Source organism: Mus musculus, chromosome 15 (genome assembly GCF_000001635.26).
Source record: "Mus musculus strain C57BL/6J chromosome 15, GRCm38.p6 C57BL/6J".
Classification (NCBI taxonomy): Eukaryota; Metazoa; Chordata; class Mammalia; order Rodentia; family Muridae; genus Mus; species Mus musculus.
Window position 1 is genome coordinate 23,160,979 of NC_000081.6, and position 23,752 is coordinate 23,184,730.

Below are 23,752 nucleotides of genomic sequence, written 5' to 3' on the forward strand. Positions count from 1 at the left end.
TCTTTCCAGCTTCTGGCTATTATAAATAAGGCTGCTATGAACATAGTGGAGCATGTGTCTTTCTTACCAGTTGGGACATCTTCTGGATATATGCCCAGGAGGGGTATTGCGGGATCCTCCGGTAGTATTTTGTCTAATTTTCTGAGGAACCGCCAGACTGATTTCCAGAGTGGTTGTACAAGCTTGCAATTTAAATACATATTTTTTCTTATTTACTTTACATCCCAATATCAGCTCCCTTTCTCCTCCCAGTCCCCTCTAATGAAGAACCTCCCCACATTCTTCCCTCTCTTTCTCCTTTGAGAAGGGGGAACCCTCCTCTAGGTATCACCCCACACTCACCCCTTACCTATTCCTTCAGCACATCCCCCAGTCACTAAAGGACTAGACACATCCTCTCCCACCATGGCCAGACAAGGCAGTGCATATGAAGGAATGGGATGCACAGTCAGGCAACAGATTTATGGAAGCCCTCCCCCGACCCCCTGTTCCTGTTGTTGGGGACCAGGCAGTTGGTCTGCTACATTCCCGGTTACAACAAGTGAATTGTAAAAGGCATCACATATAAATTATGGTGACACAATAATTACATACCTAAATAAAAACCAATATAATTAAAATAAGAGAAGTAGAAGGAGTCAATATAAAAGTAGCCATTTATTTTCTTTTCTCTATTTATCCTCTGTTGACATAGTTATTGATTTTTTTTTCTTTTCTGTAAAACTGGATGTGTCTTTTATAAGTAGATGATAGATCCAAGAAAAAGGTTTTTTTTTATTTTTTAATTCAATAGATGCTCAATTTTATTGTTGTTATTCATCGGTTTTTCTCACACAATAGATAAAAGCTATAAGATCAAATAACAGAACCATAAAAACAATAAATATTTTCATGATAAAAATTATAGCTTTGGTGTCTACTTTCAATTGAAGGGTAGTAATTTTGTAAATATATAGAAGTCTCTGAAATATTCCCAATGAAGACATCAACTTAAAAGCCTTTATTTTTATAAGACTACAGAGCAGCAATTAGATTTAAAATGCTGCAAATTCCCTAGGATAGCATATCTGCACTGTATATAAAAATACTCTAGAGGATAGTATATAGTTTTTTTAAGATTTTGATTTTTATAGTGCAATTTTTTTTCTTCAGGACTTAAGAATTTATAGTTCAGTGGCCAAAACAAGTAAATTGTAGTGTCCACAGGATGGTAACACAGCTAGGAGTCCATTCCTTATATTCAGTCTTTTCAATGATTCTATTAAACAGCATTTCTGCTACTTTATTTCCTAATTGCAGAAGCTATAAAGCTACTAAAACAGAATAATACAAAGGCTGGAGATATGCACACCAAATTGCAAAGATAATCTCACTGAGTTTTACCAACAGCAAAGCGAAAATTTGTGACTTTCAGTGTTCCTTCTAAAAATGAGATATTTAATGGTTATTGTATTACTAGTCCGACAAAATTTAGGAACTCCTTAAAAACCTTTGGTTATTTGTCTTTTAAATAGGTCTGAGCAAATGAACCAAAGAGGTGGTGATGATTAGCTATCTTCCTATATATTTTTTTAACACTAAACCACACAGTCAAGCAAAATTTGTCTGCCATTTAATAATATTCCACTTATGTGGAGATTGTATTTATTCTAAATTAGTTTTCAGACACTGTGGATTTTGACCCATTTATAATGTGGAAGGTTATTCTCACATTTAATTTTTTTAAAAGCATGCATGACTGACTTTTCTCTAAGCTAGTAAAAAAATTTTTTTAAAAAATCATAATTTGAGAAAAATATCACACCTCCTGACCAAATGATTCATAGTTGGCTATTATTACACATTCAATTTTTTTAAAAAAAATTATGGTATGATACTCCACATTATAGAAATGTATATGTACTTTTTAAACTATGTGTAAATATAAAAAGCAGTATGTGGGCTCCAGAGACAGTTCAACTTGAGTTCTCATACTGCTGCTGCAGAAAACCCAAGCTTTAGATCACAGCACCTACATAACTCACAACATCCTGAATGTAACTTCAATGGTCTAATAGCCTCTTCTGAGGGAACCTGCAGGCATCCATTCACAAACCCGCATATACATAAATATATAAAGAAAAGATTAAAATAAAAATTAAAAAAATCCTAGTATCTGATGAGAATATGTAGCTTGCAGATAGGATCAGCAGGCTTTTACCGCATAAACGTTAAGTGCCAGAGGCAATCTAAATTACCCATCTGTAAGCCTGGTGAGATGGTGCAGGTGTGCTGCCCAGCGCTGGGGAGCCAGCTATCTTAATCTGACTTGTAAACCCTGAGTCCTCCTGATACAAAATGACCAAAAGAGTCACAATAAGGTACTTACTCCTGAGGAATTTTGAGGCTCGCTCTCTTGTCTCATACAGTCACATATATGTAAAGGCACTCATACATGTACACTTACACTATCTTCTGTACCCACACCCATGAGCGAATGCAAAGAGGAAAGGAAACAACTATAAAATAGGAAAGAAAAATAATGAGCTCAGTTCTGAGGGGTTTTTAAAGTTTATTTAATTTATTAAAAATATTTTTTCTATCATACAACACATCTTGCCACATTTTCGCCTCCTTCACACTTTCCAGCGCCCTCTCACCTACCCTGTCCTCCAATTTCATTTCCCTTCCCTCCTATCTTCCTATTGTGTTGCCTTGTCTCCTGCTCTAATAGGAAAGATTCTTCTTTGTCTTATCATACCCTGCTCTGTCATGCTTGGTTGTTGTCTCTTGGAAGCCTGCTCTCTTTTCTGGAGAATTTTTAATATTGCTCACTAGAATTCACACTATGGAAACAGGAAGAGCCCTTAGTCATGTTAGTTTCATTTAGTCCCCATCATTGTAAGTCCAACCTATACTGGAATATGTTCGTTCATCAACCAGGGCTCTGAAACCATTCAGTGTTAAAAAAAAAATCACAGACCAAAGACCAAAAACAAACAAAGAAAAGCATTATTAATCCAAGATTGGTTTTTGTCTTGATTTTGAATTAAGTAATTTTCTCTAATATAAAAGAACATAGAAAAAAACCGAGGATTTTTTCTGTAAAGTGGAGTTTTATTATCTGCTAATTTAAACGTGATTGCCACTCAACTTTAAGTCGAAGGCAGGGTATCTTAACTGAGTTAAATCATGGTTTAATTTACTTTGATTCTACAGTTTTAAATGTTACAAATCCAACCTAACCTTTAGCAACATTAGTACTGCCGGAGCCAGGTATTAATTTTTCCATTTCTTTTTGTCTTCTCTCAACAAATGTTTTCTTATGGTCTACAATAATGAAATAAACAAAAGCAGTTAGTGTGGAAATGGAAAATGCATTAAGTGTGAAAAAACACTAATAGAACTCTAATATCAAGATGTGATGGCTAATATTGTCTATTCACAAGATCAAGAATTTAAAAAAGATAAGATTCTGGACATTCTTATTAGAGATTATACAGATTAGGTCACTGGAGTTAGTAACATTCACTTTAATTGTGAATGGAGCTGTTTATGCTTTCTGGTTCTACACTAAATTAAACAGACAACTTGATCTCAGCATGGTCATGGGTCCCTTTCTGCTGCGAACCTGAGTATCCAATGTGGTCAGCTGCATGAGCCTCCTCTTAATTCCCCCAAAAGAGGATTATATATCCAAAGTGTGATTCAATACAAACCATTATAGACTTAGATTTTGTCAACTACTTTGACTAAACAATGCAAAAAATAACAGGTTCTTAGTCGACTGTTTTAGCAAGAATTAGTTCAGGTTTATAAAAATTTTAAAAAGGCCATAACAAGGATTTTCAAGTGAAGGATTAGGGAATCCTAACAAATCTTAGGTTTTGATTGTTAGCTTTGAGATAAAGTCTTTTATATAATATCATTTAGCGTAGATTTCCCTGTTCAGTCCGAGCTTGCTTCATAATCATAATCATCTTGATTTAGTCCTGCCAAGGCTGTCATTACATACATGTGCCACCATGCAAAGCAGGAGGATGCTATTTTAACCTTCCTGCAAGCAAATGACTTGGCCTGACATAGTTAGTATGGAGAAGTTGAAATACTCGGAGTCACAGACAGCAATTTGGTAAAACTCCCAAACATTCTATGTGATATACACAAATTTGCATTTGGACTGTAAGCAAATGCTATTTATATCAATTGGCAGATGGAGGTGTGAATTTAAGTCTTTAACTCACAAATTGTGTACTGGATATAAAAGACTCTGCAAAGTTGTGGAGCAAAGAGTTAACGGGAACTCTAAGGAATGAAATTTATAATCAAAACTCAGAAGCTGATGTCATTATAGAATGAAGAAGCAGATTTAAAGTAACAACTGTAAACATAGTAACAAGTGGATCCAAGATACTGGAGGACTGTAGCTCTAGGGCTAGAAAAGTATTTGAAAGTGTATCTTACCAGTAAAGGAAGATATGCCTGTTTCTCCCAGGCCAGTGGAGATCTTTAAGGTTTTTTGATGAAAGGAAAATTGACTAAAATCCTAGATGTGACATATGAAGAATAATTTACCATATATAATGAATCAAAATTAAAGAAAAGATGATCCTTTTTAGTACCTGTAATTTTCATTGTCAATTATTAAAATTAGCATTCAAATACAACCACTTTATATTTAATATGCCTGACAGTACCGGGGTCTTTAAAGAGCCAGTCTAGGAAAGAGTAAGGTTGTATGCTTTTCAGACTGACTCATGGTCAGAAAGAAGCTTGTTAGAAGCTTGTTCATCAGACAGGCTGAATTTCAGAATTCTGCTTCAACATTTTATTCCAGTTTAGTTCTGATAGCTTCACTGGAATTTCACTTTAACTGCATCAGCATAGTCTTATTTCTTCCAGATTTTGATAGTATTGGCCATTATAACTTATCCTTGCTATGAGTGGATACGCATTTCGATATATACAATTAGAATATACATCGAAACTTGCTCCATCAGGCTGTTGTTTTGAAGGAAGCTCCTCTCCTCTCTCAGTACTGAGCTCAGTGACCCTGTTGCTTTAGTTAGAAAAGATGTCTTCATATATCCCCAAATAAAAGCAATTCCTAAATAAATGACATTCTTATATAGATATACATTTAAGGTACAGTTGCTTTATATAAGATGTATAAGACCCTACTAATGATTAATATACTAATGTGTGCCTTAAGAAGTTCATGATAATTTTATTTTATGAACATATGTGCTATCACATATCTTGCCATTTATACAGATACTAGAAGGAAAAAATGATCAAGGTTTTATGAAGATAATTTTCATAACACATGAAATAGAAAGGGGACTGAGATAAATGTACTGTTTACTATTTCTTTGAAGATTTAAAATATGCATACAATGGATTCTGATTATATTTACCCCACATTGCTATCACTACTTCCTCCAGATTCATGCCATTTGCCTTCCCAACTTATGTTTTGTTGTTGTTGTTGTTGTTGTTGTTGTTGTTGTTTTAACTACCCACTGAGTCAAAACTGTGCTGCTCATATACACATGAATAGGGTCCACTCACTGGGGCAATATCAACTAACTACAAGTCATATCTTAACAGAACTTGACTCTTTTCCTCCTCCTGGCATCAAGTGCTACAGCTCAGTAGCTAGGGTTGTGAGCTTGGTTCCATTTATCATGCTGCAGTGTAAAGTAGCTTGATATTGTGTAGGTCTTTTGACATTAACTACTGCTGATGCTGTGTTTATCAAAATTCAATCATGTACAGATGTCATTTAGCTCTCTTCTCCCCAGTCTCTATCTCTTATAATCTTTCCTACCATTCCTGTCTTCTTTCGTATTCCATAAGCCTAAATCTTGAAGGGATGGGGTGTAATATAAATATTTCATTTAAGGCCAAGCAATGTACAGGCACTCTCTGCACTTGAATAATTTGTGATTTGTGTGGGGGTGGGGTAGGGTGGGGTGGGGTGGGTGTGTTAATTATGGTCCACTGCACAATGGATTTTTGATGGGGATGAGAAGGCAGTTTGATTTTGCATATATTAGACAAAATATTAATAGGCAGGTCTCCCTCTGTGGTCTCTGAGCCCCTCAGTCATGGCTACTTGGCTAGATTTAAAGTACTATGCATGTGTTTCCTCCTGTGAAACATGCCTTATACCCTATAAGAATGCAGCAGTTAATCGCCCTAGTACACCCATGGCCATATCTTGCCAAGCAAATCATGATTTGCATTCACAATGTTTCCAGAACATTCACCTCCCACAACCTGGTAGCACCTTCTAGTACCATACAAGCTAAAAAGGAGGGGAGAAATTTCTCAGTTAGTACCAACTTGATTTCCTCGTTTTTTGTTACCAAGATTTTGGTGTCTACAATCTTATTGTCAAGTCTGAGAGGCAATCAGAAGCCATACAATAGTCCCCATTGTCATGTGTGGTGGTCTCTAGAATTCCTCTGGCCAACAACTCTGTGGAGGTATCCATATCAGGCACTTTTATTTGACTTTTTAATTGACAACCTCTGGTTTCAGAAAGGAACATTATTACTGTCTGTGTAGGGTAACTCCTACTGACCTCCATGTATGATATAAAATAGTAAGTTTCTTTGTTTTTTTTTTTCAAATATCAATGGTATTAGTTACTCCTCATTCTAACTCCATCTGTGCCCCATAGCCCCATCCCACTCCTCTCTCTAAGCCCCACTATTTATTATCCCTATTCTGCCAGATGATCTCTATGATTTCTCCCATCTCTAGGTACCATTTTCCTGGCATTTTTGAATGAGCCACCTACGGTGCTACACACAATCTAATGTGTCTATTGTCAGATCTGTATGTGAGGTAGACCATTTGACGTTTGTATTTCTGAATGTGTATTACCTTACACAGTACACTTTTTCCTTCTTCTGTATGTTTGCTTACAAATTTCACAATTTCATCTTTCTTATCTGCTAAATAAAATTTCATCATATGTGCGCACCGTAATTTCATTTTATGTTTATCTGCTAACAGAGGTAGTGACTCGATCCATGGCTTAGTTATTGTGAAGGGAGAAAGTAATCATGAATTGGCATGTGTCTTCGTGGTGGGAAATAACCTTTGAATATATCATTGAAGTGGCCATAGTTAATACTGTAGCTCTAAATGAATAGTCTGGGAACCTCCACACTGATTCCCGCAGTAACTGCAACAGTTTATACTCCCAGCAGTGGTAAGCAGGCTGTTTTCTTCACATCCTTACCAGAGTTCCCTGTCATTTGTTTTCTTGATTTTAGCCATTGTCATTGAGGGGGTTAGTTTCAATTTACATGTTCCAACAGCTAAAGATGCATCTGCAATCCTATAGGTGGAACAACAATATGAACTAACCAGTAAACCCCGGAGCTCGTGTCTCTAGCTGCATATGCCATCAGTGGAAAGAGCGGCCCATTGGTAGTACAAACTTTATCTGCCTCAGTACAGGGGAACGCCGGGCCAAGAAGTGGGAGTGGGTGGGTAGGGGAGCGTGTGTGGAACTTTTGGGATAGCATTGGAAATGTAAATGAAATAAATACCCAATAAAAAAAGGTTTCTTAAAGTAATTACTGTTTTAAAATTCCATTTTTAATAATTAATAAAGAAAAGTAGCAGTTATTCCTACATTCTTAAAGCAAGGTTAAAAAAAGAAATTCTGGTGTCTTCTACAGTAGCTTTCTCTATGTTACCAGAAAATGTGTGAATAGAGTGGAAATTAAAATATATATATATATTTCTTATTTATTTGTACTTCTTCTTTTGAGGAATCTGTTTAATCGGTTCCATGCGCTGCTATCAATTGTCATTAGTGCAGGTAGACAATGGCAGGATATACTCAAGACGCAGAGTCAAAAGCATCACGAAGTCAAGCCCAGCCTGGGTTACACCTTTGTGGCTAAGGAAGTATTTCTTTGACGTAGAAAGTATTTCAGGCTTTGTCTTTAATCTAAGATTTATGAATTATAAAAGCGGTTCCAGTCAAAGGCCTCATTTACAAGAAGTATTATTTGAAGTGTTCAAGAGAAATACGAATCTCAGAAAAAGTAACAATGTAAATTGACCACTATTATTTAAAAATGATGGTTAGAAGCCATATGCCCTGATGTAGGCTTTATTATTTACTCAATGTTTTTCTGAATAGTGATTCATTCCATGTACTAGAGATGAAACTCCACAAGCAATGTTGAATAGCTCAGGCAGAGCACAGATTAGAAAGGAAGAGGACTTTCTTTAACACCAGTTCACAAATTCTATTCTTGGGAAATTACATTTTTTTGAGGATTATTACAGTAACATTAAAGCAGAAATTCTTGGGAAATTACTTTTTTTTGAGGATTATTACAGTAACATTAAAGCAGAAATTCTGGTTTCAAACACAGACTAGTTTTCTTTGCAAAGAAACAGACATAATTATTGAAAAGAATATTTTATAACCCTCAAAAATTATGAAATTCCTTAAGAAATATGCTTGGAGAGAAGTAGGAATAATGTGGGCAAGTGAGAGAGAAGATCATATACTTATACCACCAGAGGGGGACAGCTGGTGGTTTCAACACATGCAGCCACTTTTGGACTATGACATAGCTGCTGAACCATGAGATTATCCCCCAAAGTGCAATGGTTTTGTTTGTTTCTCTCTCATTCCAGCAATATATTCAGCACTTTTCATAACTGTCACAAGATTAAATTTTTGTAATGTGTATGCAGTTGAAAAGGCACTTATGTTTTTTTGCAATAATACACCAGATCAACATTGTAAAGAAGGTCACTCTTTCAACATTTATGTAATGTATTTCAAAAGTCAAATCCATGTACTCATGAATTACACTTTGTGAAGTAACTTAACAAAAAGGGGAGAGATGTTAGTTTCACTTGTGCATCACACAAAATGGTGAGAAGGCATTAAGATAATAACACTTTCTATATATTTGTCTTGTTGGCTTCTAAGAAGGGTTACAATAATCTCTCTTTTAAGTTCATGAGTTGACAAAAATCTGTTTGAAATTAAAAGTATATCACCAAAATAAATTTGGCACTAAGAAAAATAGAAAGAAAGAGGGCAATTACATCAGCCAAATGTTTTGATAGATGTCAATATTGTGACTTGAATAATTTAGGTTATTCAAATGTGAATTTAGAAAACAATCCAAATACATTTTGTGGGTTTTCATTAACTTTCCAGTGCCTGTACTACTTAGGAACTAGAAAAATAACCACCTTTCTTATAAACTACAGAGAATATTGAATTGTTTTTAATAAAATAGATAGAAATATGTACTTTTGCTCTCACAGAATAGTGTAACATTTGAATAGCACATTTGTCAGATGATTGAAATGTAATTACAATCCTATATAATTCTTGTACTAATATGAGGCTGTTATCATTATCTCCAGTTCATCACAAAGGTAGCTTACATGTACAAAGTCCAGACTGGTTGTCTTCAACATTCTTTTCCCTAATTACATAATGCCACTTTAAAAAAAAAGTATTGGTTATTTTATTTATTTACATTTCAAATGTTATCCCATTTCCTGGTTTTTCTTCTTAAAACTCCTTACTCCACTCCCTTCCCCCTGTGCTCCCACACACCCACCCACCCACTCCTGCCTCATCACCCTAGTATCCACTTTTATACATAAAAATCAGACAATCAATCAAGATGTATTTTGTTTTAAAATTATTAAAATAATTAAGTATATCTTTTTGCCCATCTGAATGCACTACATTTAATGATATATGATAGTTCATGCTTATCTGCAGGGGGGACATTTAATGAGAAACTAACATAAAAAAACTCATTTTTCTTCTTTTTTTTATTAAATATTTTCTTCATTTAAATTTCAAATGCTATACCAAAAGTCCCCTATAACCTTCCCCCGCCCTGCTCCCCTACCCACTCACTCCCACTTCTTGGCCCTGGCTGTCCCCTGTACTGGGGCATATAAAGTTTGCTAGACCAAGCGTCCTCTCTTCCCAGTGATGGCCAACTAGGCCATCTTCTCCTACATATTCAGCTAGAGACAGGAGCTCTGGGGGTACTGGTTAGTTTATATTGTTGTGCCACCTATAGGGTTGCAGACCCCTTCAGCTCCTTGGGTGCTTTCTCTAGCTCCTCCATTGGGGGCCCTGTGTTCCATCCTATAGATGACTGTAGCATCCCCTTCTGTATTTGCCAGGTACTGACAAAGCCTCACAGGAAACAGCTATATCTGGGTCGTTTTAGCAAAATCTTGCTGGAATATACAATAGTGTCTGCATTTGGTGGCTGATTATGGGATGGACCCCCGGGTGGGGCAGTCTCTGGATGGTCCATCCTTTCATCTTAGCTCCAAACTTTGTCTCTGCAACTTCTTCCAAGGATATTTTATTCCCTATTCTAGGGAGGAATGAAGTATCCATGATTTGGTCTTCCTTCTTGATTTTCTTGTGTTTTGGAAGTTGTATCTTAGGTATTCTAGATTTCTGGGCTAATATCCACTTATCAGTGAGTTCATATTAAGTGACTTCTTTTGTGATTGAGTTACCTCACTCAGGATGATATCCTCCAGATACATCCATTTGCCCAAGAAGTTCATAAATCCATTGTTTTTAATAGCTTAGTAGCCGAGTAGCTGAGTGAACACTCCTCCACTGCTGGTGGGATTGCAAGCTTGTACAACCACTCTGGAAATCAGTCTGATGGTTCCTCAGAAATCTGGACATAGTACTACTGGTAGATTCAGCAATACCTCTCCTGGGCATATACCCAGAAGATGTTCCAACTGGTAAGAAAGACACATGCTCCACTATGTTCATAGAAGCCTTATTTATAATAGCCAGAACCTGGAAAGAACCCAGATGTCCCTCAACAGAGGAATGGATACAGAAAATGTGGTACATTTATACAATGAAGTACTACTTATCTATTAAAAACAATGAATTTATGAAATCCATGGGCAAATGGATGTACCTGGAGGATATCATCCTTAGTACTACTCATTTTTCTTATAATGCAAACAAATCACATCCTTCTTACTTATAACAAAATATATATATATATATATATATATATTCATATTGGGACTTTAATAAATTTTTCCTTCAAGCTTGTCTTGATGTAGCTGCTAAAATTGTGTACTAAAATCAAACATACTTATTGAAGTGATTCCACAGCTTGGAAATCTGTCTTTCTTTGATATAAAGTCTATACCTTATATCATTATGACAAGAACCTGAGAAAAAAACACAATGTCAAAGACTAGTCGATTCCTACTCACATTTGATTGGGTCAACCTGTGCCCCAATCCTGGGGTGATTTCAGCTGCATCTAATTTTCTAATGAGCCTCATCTTTTCTATTCCATTTTATTTTCTTAATAACTGAGTACTTTATATGCTTATTTGATTTTTCTGATAATACTGATAGAAAATATGGGATTTTAAAAAGTTATATGAACAATATATAAGAAATTAGTTTTTGTTTGTTTGGTTTTTGTCTACTTTTGATATTGCAATCTAAATACAAAGTTTCTTTCCTTCTAACATTTAATTTCATGGCCCATTTTATTAGTTGGTACTGAATGCATATATGACTTACTATAGACACATATATTATTAACTATTACTTAAGTCTATATAATGTTATTTTTTTGTATATTTTCAATGTTTTGCAATAACCGCTATGCAGCCATTTCTACCCAGTCATTCACAATGATTCCTGATTAGGTGACAGAGTGTTTTGTAATGTATTTATTGGGACTGGGCTCTGTACCTCTGGATTTTTATTGGTTGTGGCTTTCTGTAGTGGCTTCTGTCTATTGCAAGAAGTTTCCTTAATGGGGGTGAAGGCCTCACTTATTGATGTATATAATAATCAATGTTTATTAACTATTGATAGTAAATTAGTAGTTGTTGAGTTTCCTATAGTAGTAATTTTTAATAGACATGTCAATTTTTGTTAAATCTCATCAAAATTTAAATACATTGCATATATTAGTGGGTGTGCACTTAATGATTAATACTAATTGTAAGGAACTCCAAAAAGTTTATCCAAAACAGCACACAATTCTATGTGTATTTTGGAAATATTTGCACATTTTTTTCTATTTTATTAGTTAACTTTTTCATTGATGGAACTAGATTCCACAACATTAACTTAAGGGATAAAGGATTTGTTTTTACCCAGTTTTCATGGCTCTAATTTGTCGTGGTGATAAAGGAATGTGCTCATATTATATTTTCATTGACTTTCTCTTTTTTATTCTATCTGGAATCCCGTCCTATAGGGTGTGAATATCCACCTGCAGGATTAGTTTTCTCTCCCTCAAATCTTTAAAAAAGTAACTCCACAGAAATCATGGATATGTGTCTTCTAGGCAAGCCCACACCAATCGTCTGCATGCTGTAAAGAAATATAATTTGTATTGAGACAAGTAGCTAAAATTCACATGTTTAGTAATGTGTACAAATTTTCTCTTCATTATAGGTGGAAAATGATGATCTGTGCTAACCTACAGTGACAACTTGGGATACAATGGCTGCCCCTGTGTTTCTACTCATGCATAGGATGTGAATATGGTCTGACCTTTCCCTGATGGGCAGCTAAATCATGGACAGATTAAATGACTTACTTTGGACTGTCCTTCCAAAAGATGCTTTGGCTTGTCTCTTGAATGCATACTGAGCCCTTGCAGGCCACGAAGACAAGAAGGACTGTGAACGGGAAGCGATCTTACAATGAGAATTACGAGCACATCTTGCATCTGTCCAGTCCTCGTGTGTCTCTGTTTTGTGCAGAGGTGTTATGGAACTGCTCACCACAGCTCCATTAAGGTGACCAGAAACCAAACCAAACACACTGAAGGGGAAACTGAAGTACACCATCGTCCCAAGAGGGGATGGGTATGGAACCAGTTCTTTGTTTTAGAAGAACATATGGGACCAGACCCACAGTATGTTGGAAAAGTAAGTTTGTTTTGATTTCTTTGGAATTGATTGTTAGTTTTTCTCTCTTGAGAAATTATGCAGTGAGATAAGGGAGATGGAGAGTGGATGAAGAGTTATGGAGCATGCAGCACATTATAGGAAGCTGTTCTTTAGATTGGAAAACCCGAACTAATTATTGCATTGTCCTGCAGAATGCATCTGTTAAAAAGTGATTTACACACACTGAATTATTTTCCCACCAATGTTGCCATTTTTTTCTTTTAATGAAAGTAGATTCAATTCTTAATGCAATTAGATATACTTGTCTTTGTTACTATAAATTTATTTTAAAATTCACCATTTTTCAGATTGTTGCATTGTTCTTGCCTCATACTTTGTGTTTTCCTGGCTCATACATATGGTGTCAAAATACTTTCTTCCTAAGGTTTAATATTTATTTCACTTGTTAAGATGTATCCTTAAGCCTGCTTTTAAAGTGCACGAACATAGTTTTCTCACATCTAATAATAATTTTAACATTTATGTTGTTTTATTGTCAAGATGGGCTTAATGTGTAGACAGTGATAAAAAAATCACAAAAGAATGTAGTTAACATATTATGAATAATATGAGATCAAGTTACATCCTTTAAAAAGAAGTGATGTGTCAGACATCTTGACACAACACCTTCAATTTAGAGGAGAAAATGAAGTGAAAAAGCTTAATTCTGATTAATTGTTGATTTGTGGAAGCAGCTGCACTTACGTCTGTTTAACTCCCATCAGAGAAACAGCTTGCACACAAGTTGGATCACTGACTGCAGGCTCAGCTCCTTCCTTCTCCCGAGTGACTATTTATTTTTGTTTTATCACTACTTATTAAAACAATAGTCCTTGATCCAGAGCACAGTACCCTCCTCCCATGCAGGCTGTGCAGGGTCATAAGCAATCTGTTCTATAATATGTCATTCAGGAGCTGCAGTGCAGCCGTGGTGTCTCCAGTTCACGGAAGCTGAAAAACCAGTGTACAGAGCACAGGCACAGATCTGAAACAATTCTCTGGTATTCACATATACATATCAAAATGAAACAAATGGTTCATCTTTATTGTGCGCTACTGCCTTGCAATGTGTTCCATGGAATTGCAAGCATATGAACGTTACAACATAGCATCATGGAATACAAATTGTTTGCTATAAACTTTCAATCCATTTTTTAAAAAAAGATTCCTTTCATTTTTGAAATGGAGATCAAACAGAAGAAAGAAAATTGACTCTTGGGATGAAGCAATATAAATATTTTTTATTGAAAATATGCATGTTTTAGTTATAGTTTGTATTTCTGCACAAAACATCATGACCAAGAAGCAAGTTGGAGAGAAAAGGGTTTATTCAGCTTACACTCCGACATTGCTGTTCATCACTAAAGGAAGTCAGACAGGAACTCACACAGGGCAGGAACTTGGAGGCAGGAGTTGATGTAGAGGCCATGGTGGGGTGCTGCTTACTGGCCAGGATTTTCAGCCCCTGTAGTAGCAACACCCACAGTGGGCTGAGCCCTCCCCTTTTGATCACTAATTGAGAAAATGCCTTACAACTGGATCTCATGTAGGCATTTCCTCAAGTGAGACTCCTTTTGCTGTGATATCTCAAGCTTGTGTCAAGTTGACACACAAAACCAGCCAGTACAATGCATATTTAATGATGTTTAAATAAATATGAAAACAGTATAGTTTTCTATAAGTAGGGATGGGGGAAGGATGGGACAACTTTTCACTTCCTTTTTGAAATCACTAAACTAAACAAAGGTGATGCCTCAATGAAAGGACTAGACCTAAGTACTTGGGACACAGTGCCTGTGAACTTAGAGTTGAAATCTTCTAAGTGACAAGGAGGGTTGACAGCCCATGCTGTTATCCTATCAGTTGCTGTGTTTCAGTGGAAAAGTTCCACAGATAAAGAATGACCCCAAAAGATGTGGCCAGTTACAAAATCAACATTTCTTCAGTTGCATATGATCCCTGGCTGTTTGGATAAAAGGGTGGCCAAATCTATAACAGGGTTTGCTCCAACGTTAATAGTTTTTCAAGCTGGTGAAAACACTTAATAGAAAAACATCACTAACAAATGGGTGTGTTCTTCAACAAGAGAGGCTTGACAGATTGTTAGCTTTTTCACTGCCATCCATATTACACTTTCCATATTACTTTGGTTAGGGATAAGCAATTGAAGTCGTCTCCATTTTGCCAGTGTTTGGTGGAATGATGTAATGAAGACATGATTTCATGCGTATACACAAACATATCCTTCTGAAAGAGGATTCTAATTCATTAACTAATAAAATTTTATATAATTTTGTAGAATTTTCCCCTTTGAGTGGTATAGTATTTTAATCATTAATAGTGAAAATGAAGTGTCTGTCTGTAAAAGAATGGAAAGATATGTTTACAGGGTGTGGAATTTTGGAAATATGGTGGGATTTTTAAATGCAGGCTTTGTGTACCTTTTAAATAGTATTTTGTTTATTTGGAATAAAGTAGATGATATTTTACTATGTTTGCATGATTACATCATTTTTTAAATTTATTTTGTTGTTGTTTATGCTACTAGCTTTTTAAAAAATTAGGTATTTATTTCATTTACATTTCCAATGCTATCCCAAAAGTCCCCCACACTCTCGCACAACCACTCCCCCACCCACCCACTCCCACTTCTTGGCCCTGGTGTTCCTCTGTACTGAGGCATATAAAGTTTGCATGACCAATGGGCCTCTCTTTCCACTGATGGCCGACTAGGCCATCTTCTGATACACATGCAGTTCTGGGGACATGAGCTCTGGGGGTACTGGTTAGTTCATATTGTTGCTCCACCTATAGGGTTGCAGATCCCCCCAGCTCGTTGGGTACTTTCTCTAGCTCCTCCATTGGAGGCCCTGTGATCCATCCAATAGCTGATTGTGAGCATCCGATTCTGTGTTTGCTAGGCCCAGCATAGTCTCACAAGTGACAGCTATATCAGGGTCCTTTCAGCAAAATCTTGCTAGTGTATGCAATGGTGTCAGCTTTTGGAGGCTGATTATGAGATGGATCCCCAGTTATGGCAGTCTCTAGATGGTCCATTCTTTCGTCTCAGCTCCAAAATTTGTCTCTGTAACTCCTTCTATGGGTGTTTTGTTCCCAACTCTAAGAAAGGGAAAAGTGTCCACACTTTCGTCTTCCTTCTTCTTGAGTTTCAAGCATTTAGCAAATTGTATATCTTGGGTATTCTAAGTTTCTGGGCTAATATCCACTTATCAGTGAGTACATATTGTGTGAGTTCTTTTGTGATTGGGTTACCTCACTCAAGATGATACCCTCCAGGTCCATCCATTTGCCTAGGAATTTCATAAATTCATTATTTTTAATAACTGAGTAGTACTCCATTGTGTAAATGTACCACATTTTCTGTATCCATTCCTCTGTTGAGGGGCATCTGGGTTCTTTCCAGCTTCTGGCTATTATAAATAAGGCTGCTATGAACATAGTGGAGCATGTGTCCTTCTTACCAGTTGAGGCATCTTCTGGATATATGCCCAGGAGAGGTATTGCTGCATCCTCCGGTAGTACTATGTCCAATTTTCTGAGGAACTGCCAGACTGATTTCCAGAGTGGTTGTACAAGCTTGCAATCCCACCAATAGTGGAGGAGAGTTCCTCTTTCTCCACATCCTCGCCAGCATTTGCTGTCACCTGAATTTTTTATCTTAGCCATTCTGACTGGTGTGAGGTGGAATTTCAGGGTTGTTTTGATTTGCATTTCCCTGATGATTAAGGGTGTTGAACATTTTTTCAGGTGCTTCTCCGCCATTCAGTATTCCTCAGGTGAGAATTCTTTGATTGTCTCTGAGCCCCATTTTTAATGGGGTTATTGGATTTTTTAATGTCCACCTTGTTTAGTTCTTTATATATATTGGATATTAGTCCCCTATCTGATTTAGAATAGGTAGGGATTCTTTCTCAATCTGTTGGTGGCCTTTTTGTCTTTTTTTTTATTATTAAATTGGGTATTTATTTCATTTACATTTCCAATGCTATCCCAAAAGTCCCCCACACTCTCTCACACCCACTCCCCCACCCACCCACTCCCACTTCTTGGCCCTGGTATTCCTCTGTACTGAGGCATATAAAGTTTGCAAGACCGATGGGCCTCTCTTTCCACTGATGGCCAACTGTGCCATCTTCTGACTCATATGTAGCTAGAGACACAAGCTCTGAGGGGTACTGGTTAGTTCATATTGTTGTTCCACCTGTAGGATTGCAGATCCCTTTAGCTCCTTGGGTACTTTCTCTAGTTCCTCCATTGGGGGCACTGTGATCCAACCAATACCTGAATGTGAGCATCCACTTCTGTGTTTGCTAGGCCCCAGCATAGTCTCACAAGAGTCAGCTATATCAGGGTCCTTTCAGCAAAATCTTGCTAGTGTATGCAATGGTGTCAGCTTTTGGAAGCTGATTATGGGATGGATCCCCGGATATGGCAGTCTCTAGATGGTCCATTCTTTCGTCTCAGCTTCAAACTTTGTCTCTGTAACTCCTTCCATGGGTGTTTTGTTCCCAATTCTAAGAAGGGGAAAAGTGTCCACACTTTGGTCTTTGTTCTTCTTGAGTTTCATGCATTTAGCAAATTGTATCTTGTATCTTGGGTATCCTAAGTTTCTAGGCTAATATCCACATATCAGTGAGTACATACCATGTGAGTTCTTTTGTGATTGGGTTACCTCACTCAGGATGATGCCCTCCAGGTCCATTCATTTGCCTAGGAATTTCATAAATTCATTCTTTTTAATAGCTGAATAGTACTCCATTGTGTAAATGTACCACATTTTCTGTATCCATCCCTCTGTTGAGGGGCATCTGGGTTCTTTCCAGCTTCTGGCTATTATAAATAAGGCTGCTATGAACATAGTGGAGCATGTGTCCTTCTTACCGCTTGGGACATCTTCTGGATATATGCCCAGGAGAGGTATTTTGGGATCCTCCCTTAGTACTATGTCCAATTTTCTGAGGAACCGCCAGACTGATTTCTAGAGTGGTTGTACAAGCTTGCAATCCCACCAATAGTGGAGGAGTGTTCCTCTTTCTCCACATCCTTGCCAGTATCTGCTGTCACCTGAATTTTTGATCTTAGACATTCTGACTGGTGTGAGGTGAAATCTAAGGGTTGTTTTGATTTGCATTTCCCTGATGATTAAGGATGTTGAACATTTTTTCAGGTGCTTCTCAGCCATTCGGTATTTCTCAGGTGAGAATTCTTTGCTTTTCTCTGAGCTCCATTTTTTAATGGGGTTATTGGATTTTTCTAGAGTCCACCTTGTTTAGTTCTTTATATATATTGGATATTAGTCCCCTATCTGATTTAGAATAGGCAAACATTCTTTCCCAATCTGTTGGTGGCTTTTTGTCTTATTAACTGTGTCTTTTCCCGTGCAGAAGCTTTGCAATTTTATGAGGTCCATTTGTTGATTCTCGGTCTTACAGCACAAGCCATTGCTGTTCTATTCAGGAATTTTTCCCTGTGCCCATATCTTCGAATCTTTTCCACACTCTCTCCTCGATATGTTTCACTGTCTCTGGTTTATGTGGAGTTCCTTAATCCACTTAGATTTTACCTTAGTACAAGGAGATAGGAATGGATCAATTCACATTTTTCTACATGATAACTGCCAGTTGTGCAAGGACCATTTGTTGAAAATGCTGTCTTTTTTCCACTGGATGGTTTTAGCTCCCTTGTCAAAGTTCAAGTGACCATAGGTGTGTGGGTTCATTTCTGGGTCTTCAATTCTATTCCATTGGTCTACTTGTCTGTCAGTATACCAGTACCATGCAGTTTTTATCATAATTGCTCTGTAGTAGAGCTTTAGGTCAGGCATGGTGATTCCACCAGAGGTTCTTTTATCCTTGAGAAATTTTTGGTTTTCCTAGGTTTTTAGTTATTCCAGATTAATTTGCAGATTGCCCTTTCTAATTCGTTGAAGAATTGTGTTGGAATTTTGATGGGGATTGCATTGAATCTGTAGAATGCTTTTGGCAAGATAGCCATTTTTACTATATTGATCCTGCCAATCCATGAGCATGGGAGATCTTTCCATCTTCTGAGATCTTCTTTAATTTCTTTCTTCAGAGACATGAAGTTCTTATCATACAGATCCTTCACTTCCTTAGTTAGAGTCAAGCCAAGGTATTTTATATTATTTGTGACTATTGAGAAGGGTGTTGTTTTTCTGATTTCTTTCTCAGCCTGTCTATCCTTTGTGTAGAGAAAGACCATTGACTTGTTTGAGTTAATTTTGTATCCAGCTACTCCATTGAAGCTGTTTATCAGGTTTAGGAGTTCTCTGGTGGAATTTTTAGGGTCACTTATATATAATATCATATCATCTGCAAAAAGTGATATTTTGACTTCTTCCTTTGCAATTTGTATCCCCTTGATCTCCTTTTGTTGTCGAATTGCTCTGGTAGGACTTCAAGTACCATGTTGAATAGGTAGGGAGAAAGTGGGCAGCCTTGTCTAGTCCCTGATTTTAGTAGGATTGCTTCCAGATTCTCACCATTTACTTTGATGTTGGCTACTATTTTTGCTGTAGATTGCTTTTATTATGTTTAGGTATGGGCTTTGACCTCCTGATCTTTCCAAAACTTTTATCATGAAAGGGTACTGGATTTTGTCAAATGCTTTCTCCACATCTAAGGAGATGATCATGTGGTTTTTGTCTTTGAGTTTATTTATATAGTGGATTACATTGATGGATTTCCATATATTAAACCATCCCTGCATCCCTGGAATGAAACCTACTTGGTCAGGATGGATGATTGTTTTGATGTGTTCCTCGATTTGGTTAGCAAGTATTTTATTGATTATTTTTGCATCAATATTCATAAGGGAAATTGGTCCGAAGTTCTCTCCCTTTGTTGGGTCTTTCTGTGGTTTAGGTATCAGAGTAATTTTGGCTTCATAGAATGAGTTGGGTAGAGTACCTTTTGCTTCTAATTTTGGAATAGTTTGTGAAGAACTGGAATTAGATCTTCTTTGAAGGTCCGATAGAACTCTGCACTAAACCCATCTGGTCCTGGGCTTTTTTTGGTTGGGAGACTATTAATGACTGCTTCTAATTCTTTAGGGGATATAGGAGACTGTTTAGATCATTGACCTGATCCTGATTTAACTTTGGTACCTGGTATCTGTCTAGAAATTTGTCCATTTCGTCCAGGTTTTCCAGTTTTGTTGAGTATAGCCTTTTGTAGAAGGATCAGATGGTGATTTGGATTACTGTTGTTATGTCTCCCTTTTCATTTCTGATTTTGTTAATTAGGATGCTGTTTATGTGCCCTCTAGTGAGTCTGGCTAAGGGTTTATCTATCTTGTTGATTTTCTCAAAGAACCAGCTCCTTGTTTGGCTGATTCTTTGAATAGTTCTTCTTGTTTCCACTTGGTTGATTTTGCCCCTGAGTTTGATTATTTCCTGCAATCTACTCCTCTTGGGTGAATTTGCTTCCTTTTTTTTCTAGAGCTTTTAGGTGTGTTTTCAAGCTGCTGGTGTGTGCTGTGTCTAGTTTCTTTTGGAGGCACTCAGAGCTATGAGTTTTCCTCTTAGAAATTCTTTCATTGTGTCCCATAAGTTTGGGTATGTTGTGGCTTCATTTTCATTGAATTCTAAAAAGTCCTTAATTTCTTTCTTTATTCCTTCCTTGACCAAGGTATCATTGAGAAGAGTGTTGTTCATTTTCCACTTGAATGTTGGCTTTCTATTATTTATGTTGTTACTGAAGATCAGCCTTTGTCCAAGGTGATCTGTTAGGATGCATGGGACAATTTCAGTTTCTGTTGAGGCCTGTTCTGTTACCAATTATATGGTCAGTTTTGGAGAAGGTACAATGAGGTGCTGAGAAGAAGGTGTATCCTTTTGTTTTAGGATAAAATATTCTGTAGATATCAATTACATCATTCTTAATTATTTGATTTCTCCATTTGAAATTTTTCTGGTGTTTCCTTTTTTCTCTCCCTTATTGAAATTAGATCATACTGACATTATATAACTGGACTAGGTTTTAGCCTCCCTCAAAGTCTTCAAATTCCTCCTCAGATACCCTCCTATCCTTGTCAATCCCCTTTCTGTCAATAATTAGAAAAAGAACAGACTTCTAAGAAATAATAAAATATAAAATATAATAAGATAAATCAAAGATGAATACATTAAGTAGGTTCACATGTTATCTTCCACACAATAATATTTTGATGCCCTGTATTTTAAAATAACATTTCTTTTTGCTTTTGTACATATTTACATTGAAATAATTGAACTTCACCTCATCTACTTCTGCCATATTACCCCCAAGAAGTCCTCCTATCAACATTGTTTTCTTCTCTTCTTTTTCAAAGTTTTCTGCTTCTGTCATCATAACCCTCCTAGACAAACTCCTTCTCCCATGTGTCAGAATCTTTCTCATGATGTTTTTGCATTACTAATAGTTATGATGATAGTACCTGGGATATACATGAGACAATACATATGATCATGGTAAAAATAGATACCCCCTGAAAAATAATCTTTCTCCCACCATGAGAAGGCATTGCCTTCCAGTGTCTTCTTTAAAATTTCAGTTAGGATTGGAGCATGCAGAAAAGTCTAAATGGAATTTTATTATCTTCATCTTGTGTAGGGCTTATGCAGGTTAACAAAAAAAGGAGGCTAGGACTTCATGATTATAATATCCATGTCAAGTCTGAAGATCTTGCTTCTGAGAGTTTCTTGTTCTTTTGCTGCTCATATTATTTCAAAATGTCCTGATCCATACATGTTTGATTAAGATGTAGAATGTAAACCTGAGCACAAGGTCTTTCAAAAAATTTTTATTTATTTTATTCACTTTACATCCTGGTCACAGCCCATCTCTCTCCTCTATGCCTAGTCCCATGCTTACAAATCCCTTCTCCATTGTTCCCTCTCCTCCTGAGAGGAAGGGGAGCCCCTCTTGGGTACCATCCACCCTAGGATATCAGATCCCAGCAGGACTAGGCATATCTTCTTCCAATGAGTCCCAACCATTCATTCCAGATAGTGGAAGGGGATTCAGTTGCAGGGGTCAGGGACCAAGACAGTTACTGCTCCTCTTGTTAGTTGACCCACATGAAAACCACCCTGCACATTTGCTACAAATGGATAGGGGGGCTAGGTCCAGCCACTGCATGCTTTCTGTTTGGTAGCCCAGTTACTGTAAGCCTACATGGTCTCAATTGTGTTCATTATGTAGGTCTTCTTGTAGTATCCTTGCCTCCTCTGTCTTGCTCAATTCTATGGTACACTCTCCCAGAAGACTCCCCTCCCCTAGTTCCACCTGATGTTAGGCCTTTGAATCTGCCTCTATCTGCTGCTGGATGAAGACTCTCAGGACATAGTTATACTAGCTTTCTGTCTGCAACTATTATTAATACAGATCCATTTTTATTCCTGAACATCGTGTAGGCAAGATCAATTTTGGGTGAAATGTTTTTGTGAGTGGACTGATGTGCCCCTCCCTCCTCTGGAAGTTCCACTTGGCTGCAGGCAGTGCAGTCTCTATAGCTCTGTGGCAGGAATCTCCACTATGGTCACTCCCATAGACTCCTTGTATCTTCCCCTGTCCCAGACCTCCAGCTAGGTGCAGAGATGCCCCCCCACTGATTTCCATTCTCAGTCCCAGCCCTCTCCCACTCCCTCCCCCAACACCTATTCATCATCCCCATTCCCTTCCTCACTGCACACCCCCCCCCACACACACACACAGTTCCATCTCTCCACCCACCTTTTATGACTATTTAGTTTCCCCTTCTAAGTTAGATTTACATATTCTTCCTTGGGACCCTCTTTTTTACCCAGTTCCTTTGGGTCTGTAGATTGTAGCATTATTATCTTTCATTTTATCTCTAATGTCCAATTATAGTTGAGTGTATTCAATTATAAGCTATACATGTGTTTCTGTCTCTCGGGAATCTCACTCAAGATGATATGCTAAAGTTCTATCCAGTTGCCTGCAAAATCCATGTCTTAGCTGTGATATGTGATCAGATCACATGTTTGTTTTGTTTCCTTCCCAGAAGCCCAGTAGCCTTCTGATACTAAAAAAGCTAGCTATCAAGGGGATTTTCCTGATCAATTTGAAAATTGTATCTCTAAGTCATACACTCAAAAGATGTTATGTCAGGTTCTGGCAGAGACTCTCAGGAGATAGCCATATCAGGCTTCTATCAGCAAGTACTGCCCAGCATCCACAATAACATCTTGGTTTGGTGACTGTATATGGGATGGATTCCCAGATGGGGTAGTCTCTGGATGGCCTTTCCTTCAGATTCTGCTCCACACTTTGTCTCCATATTTTCTCTTGTGAGTATTTTCTTCACCCTTATGAAAAGCACTGAGACATCCACATTTTGCTCTTCCTTCTTCTTAGTTTCACATTATCTGTGAATTAAGTCTTAGGTATTCCGAACTTTTGGGCTAATATCCACTTATCAGTGAGTACATACCACGTTTGTTCCTTTGTGACTGAGTCACCTCACTTAGGATGATATTTTCAAGTTCCATCCATTTGCCTGGGAATTTCATGAAGTCATTGTTTTAATGGCTGAGTAGTTCTCCACCAGTGTAGGGGAATACCAGGGCAGGAGAATGGGAGACAGTAGGTAGGGGAGCATCCTCATAGAGGCAGGGGGAGGGGAAATGGGATAGGGGGTTTCTGAAGGGGATACCTGGAAAGGGGAAAGCATTTGAAATATAAATAAAGAAAATACTCACGAAAAATAAATAAAGGTTGCAATCCCACAAAAAAAA

At 37.3% G+C, this 23,752-nt stretch overlaps 1 protein-coding gene across 8 annotated transcripts in view; it reads left to right on the forward strand.

The window, feature by feature from the left end:
* Nucleotides 1-23,752, forward strand: part of Cdh18 (cadherin 18) — a 928,594-nt gene that overhangs the window by 612,081 nt on the left and 292,761 nt on the right. For all 8 annotated transcript variants that reach the window (XM_006520095.4, XM_011245360.3, XM_006520094.4 and 5 more), the window contains one exon: nt 12,473-12,951. In XM_006520095.4, the coding sequence (XP_006520158.1) occupies nt 12,724-12,951 (228 nt within the window). In that variant the 5' untranslated portion in view covers nt 12,473-12,723. The remainder of the gene's footprint in view (nt 1-12,472; nt 12,952-23,752) is intronic.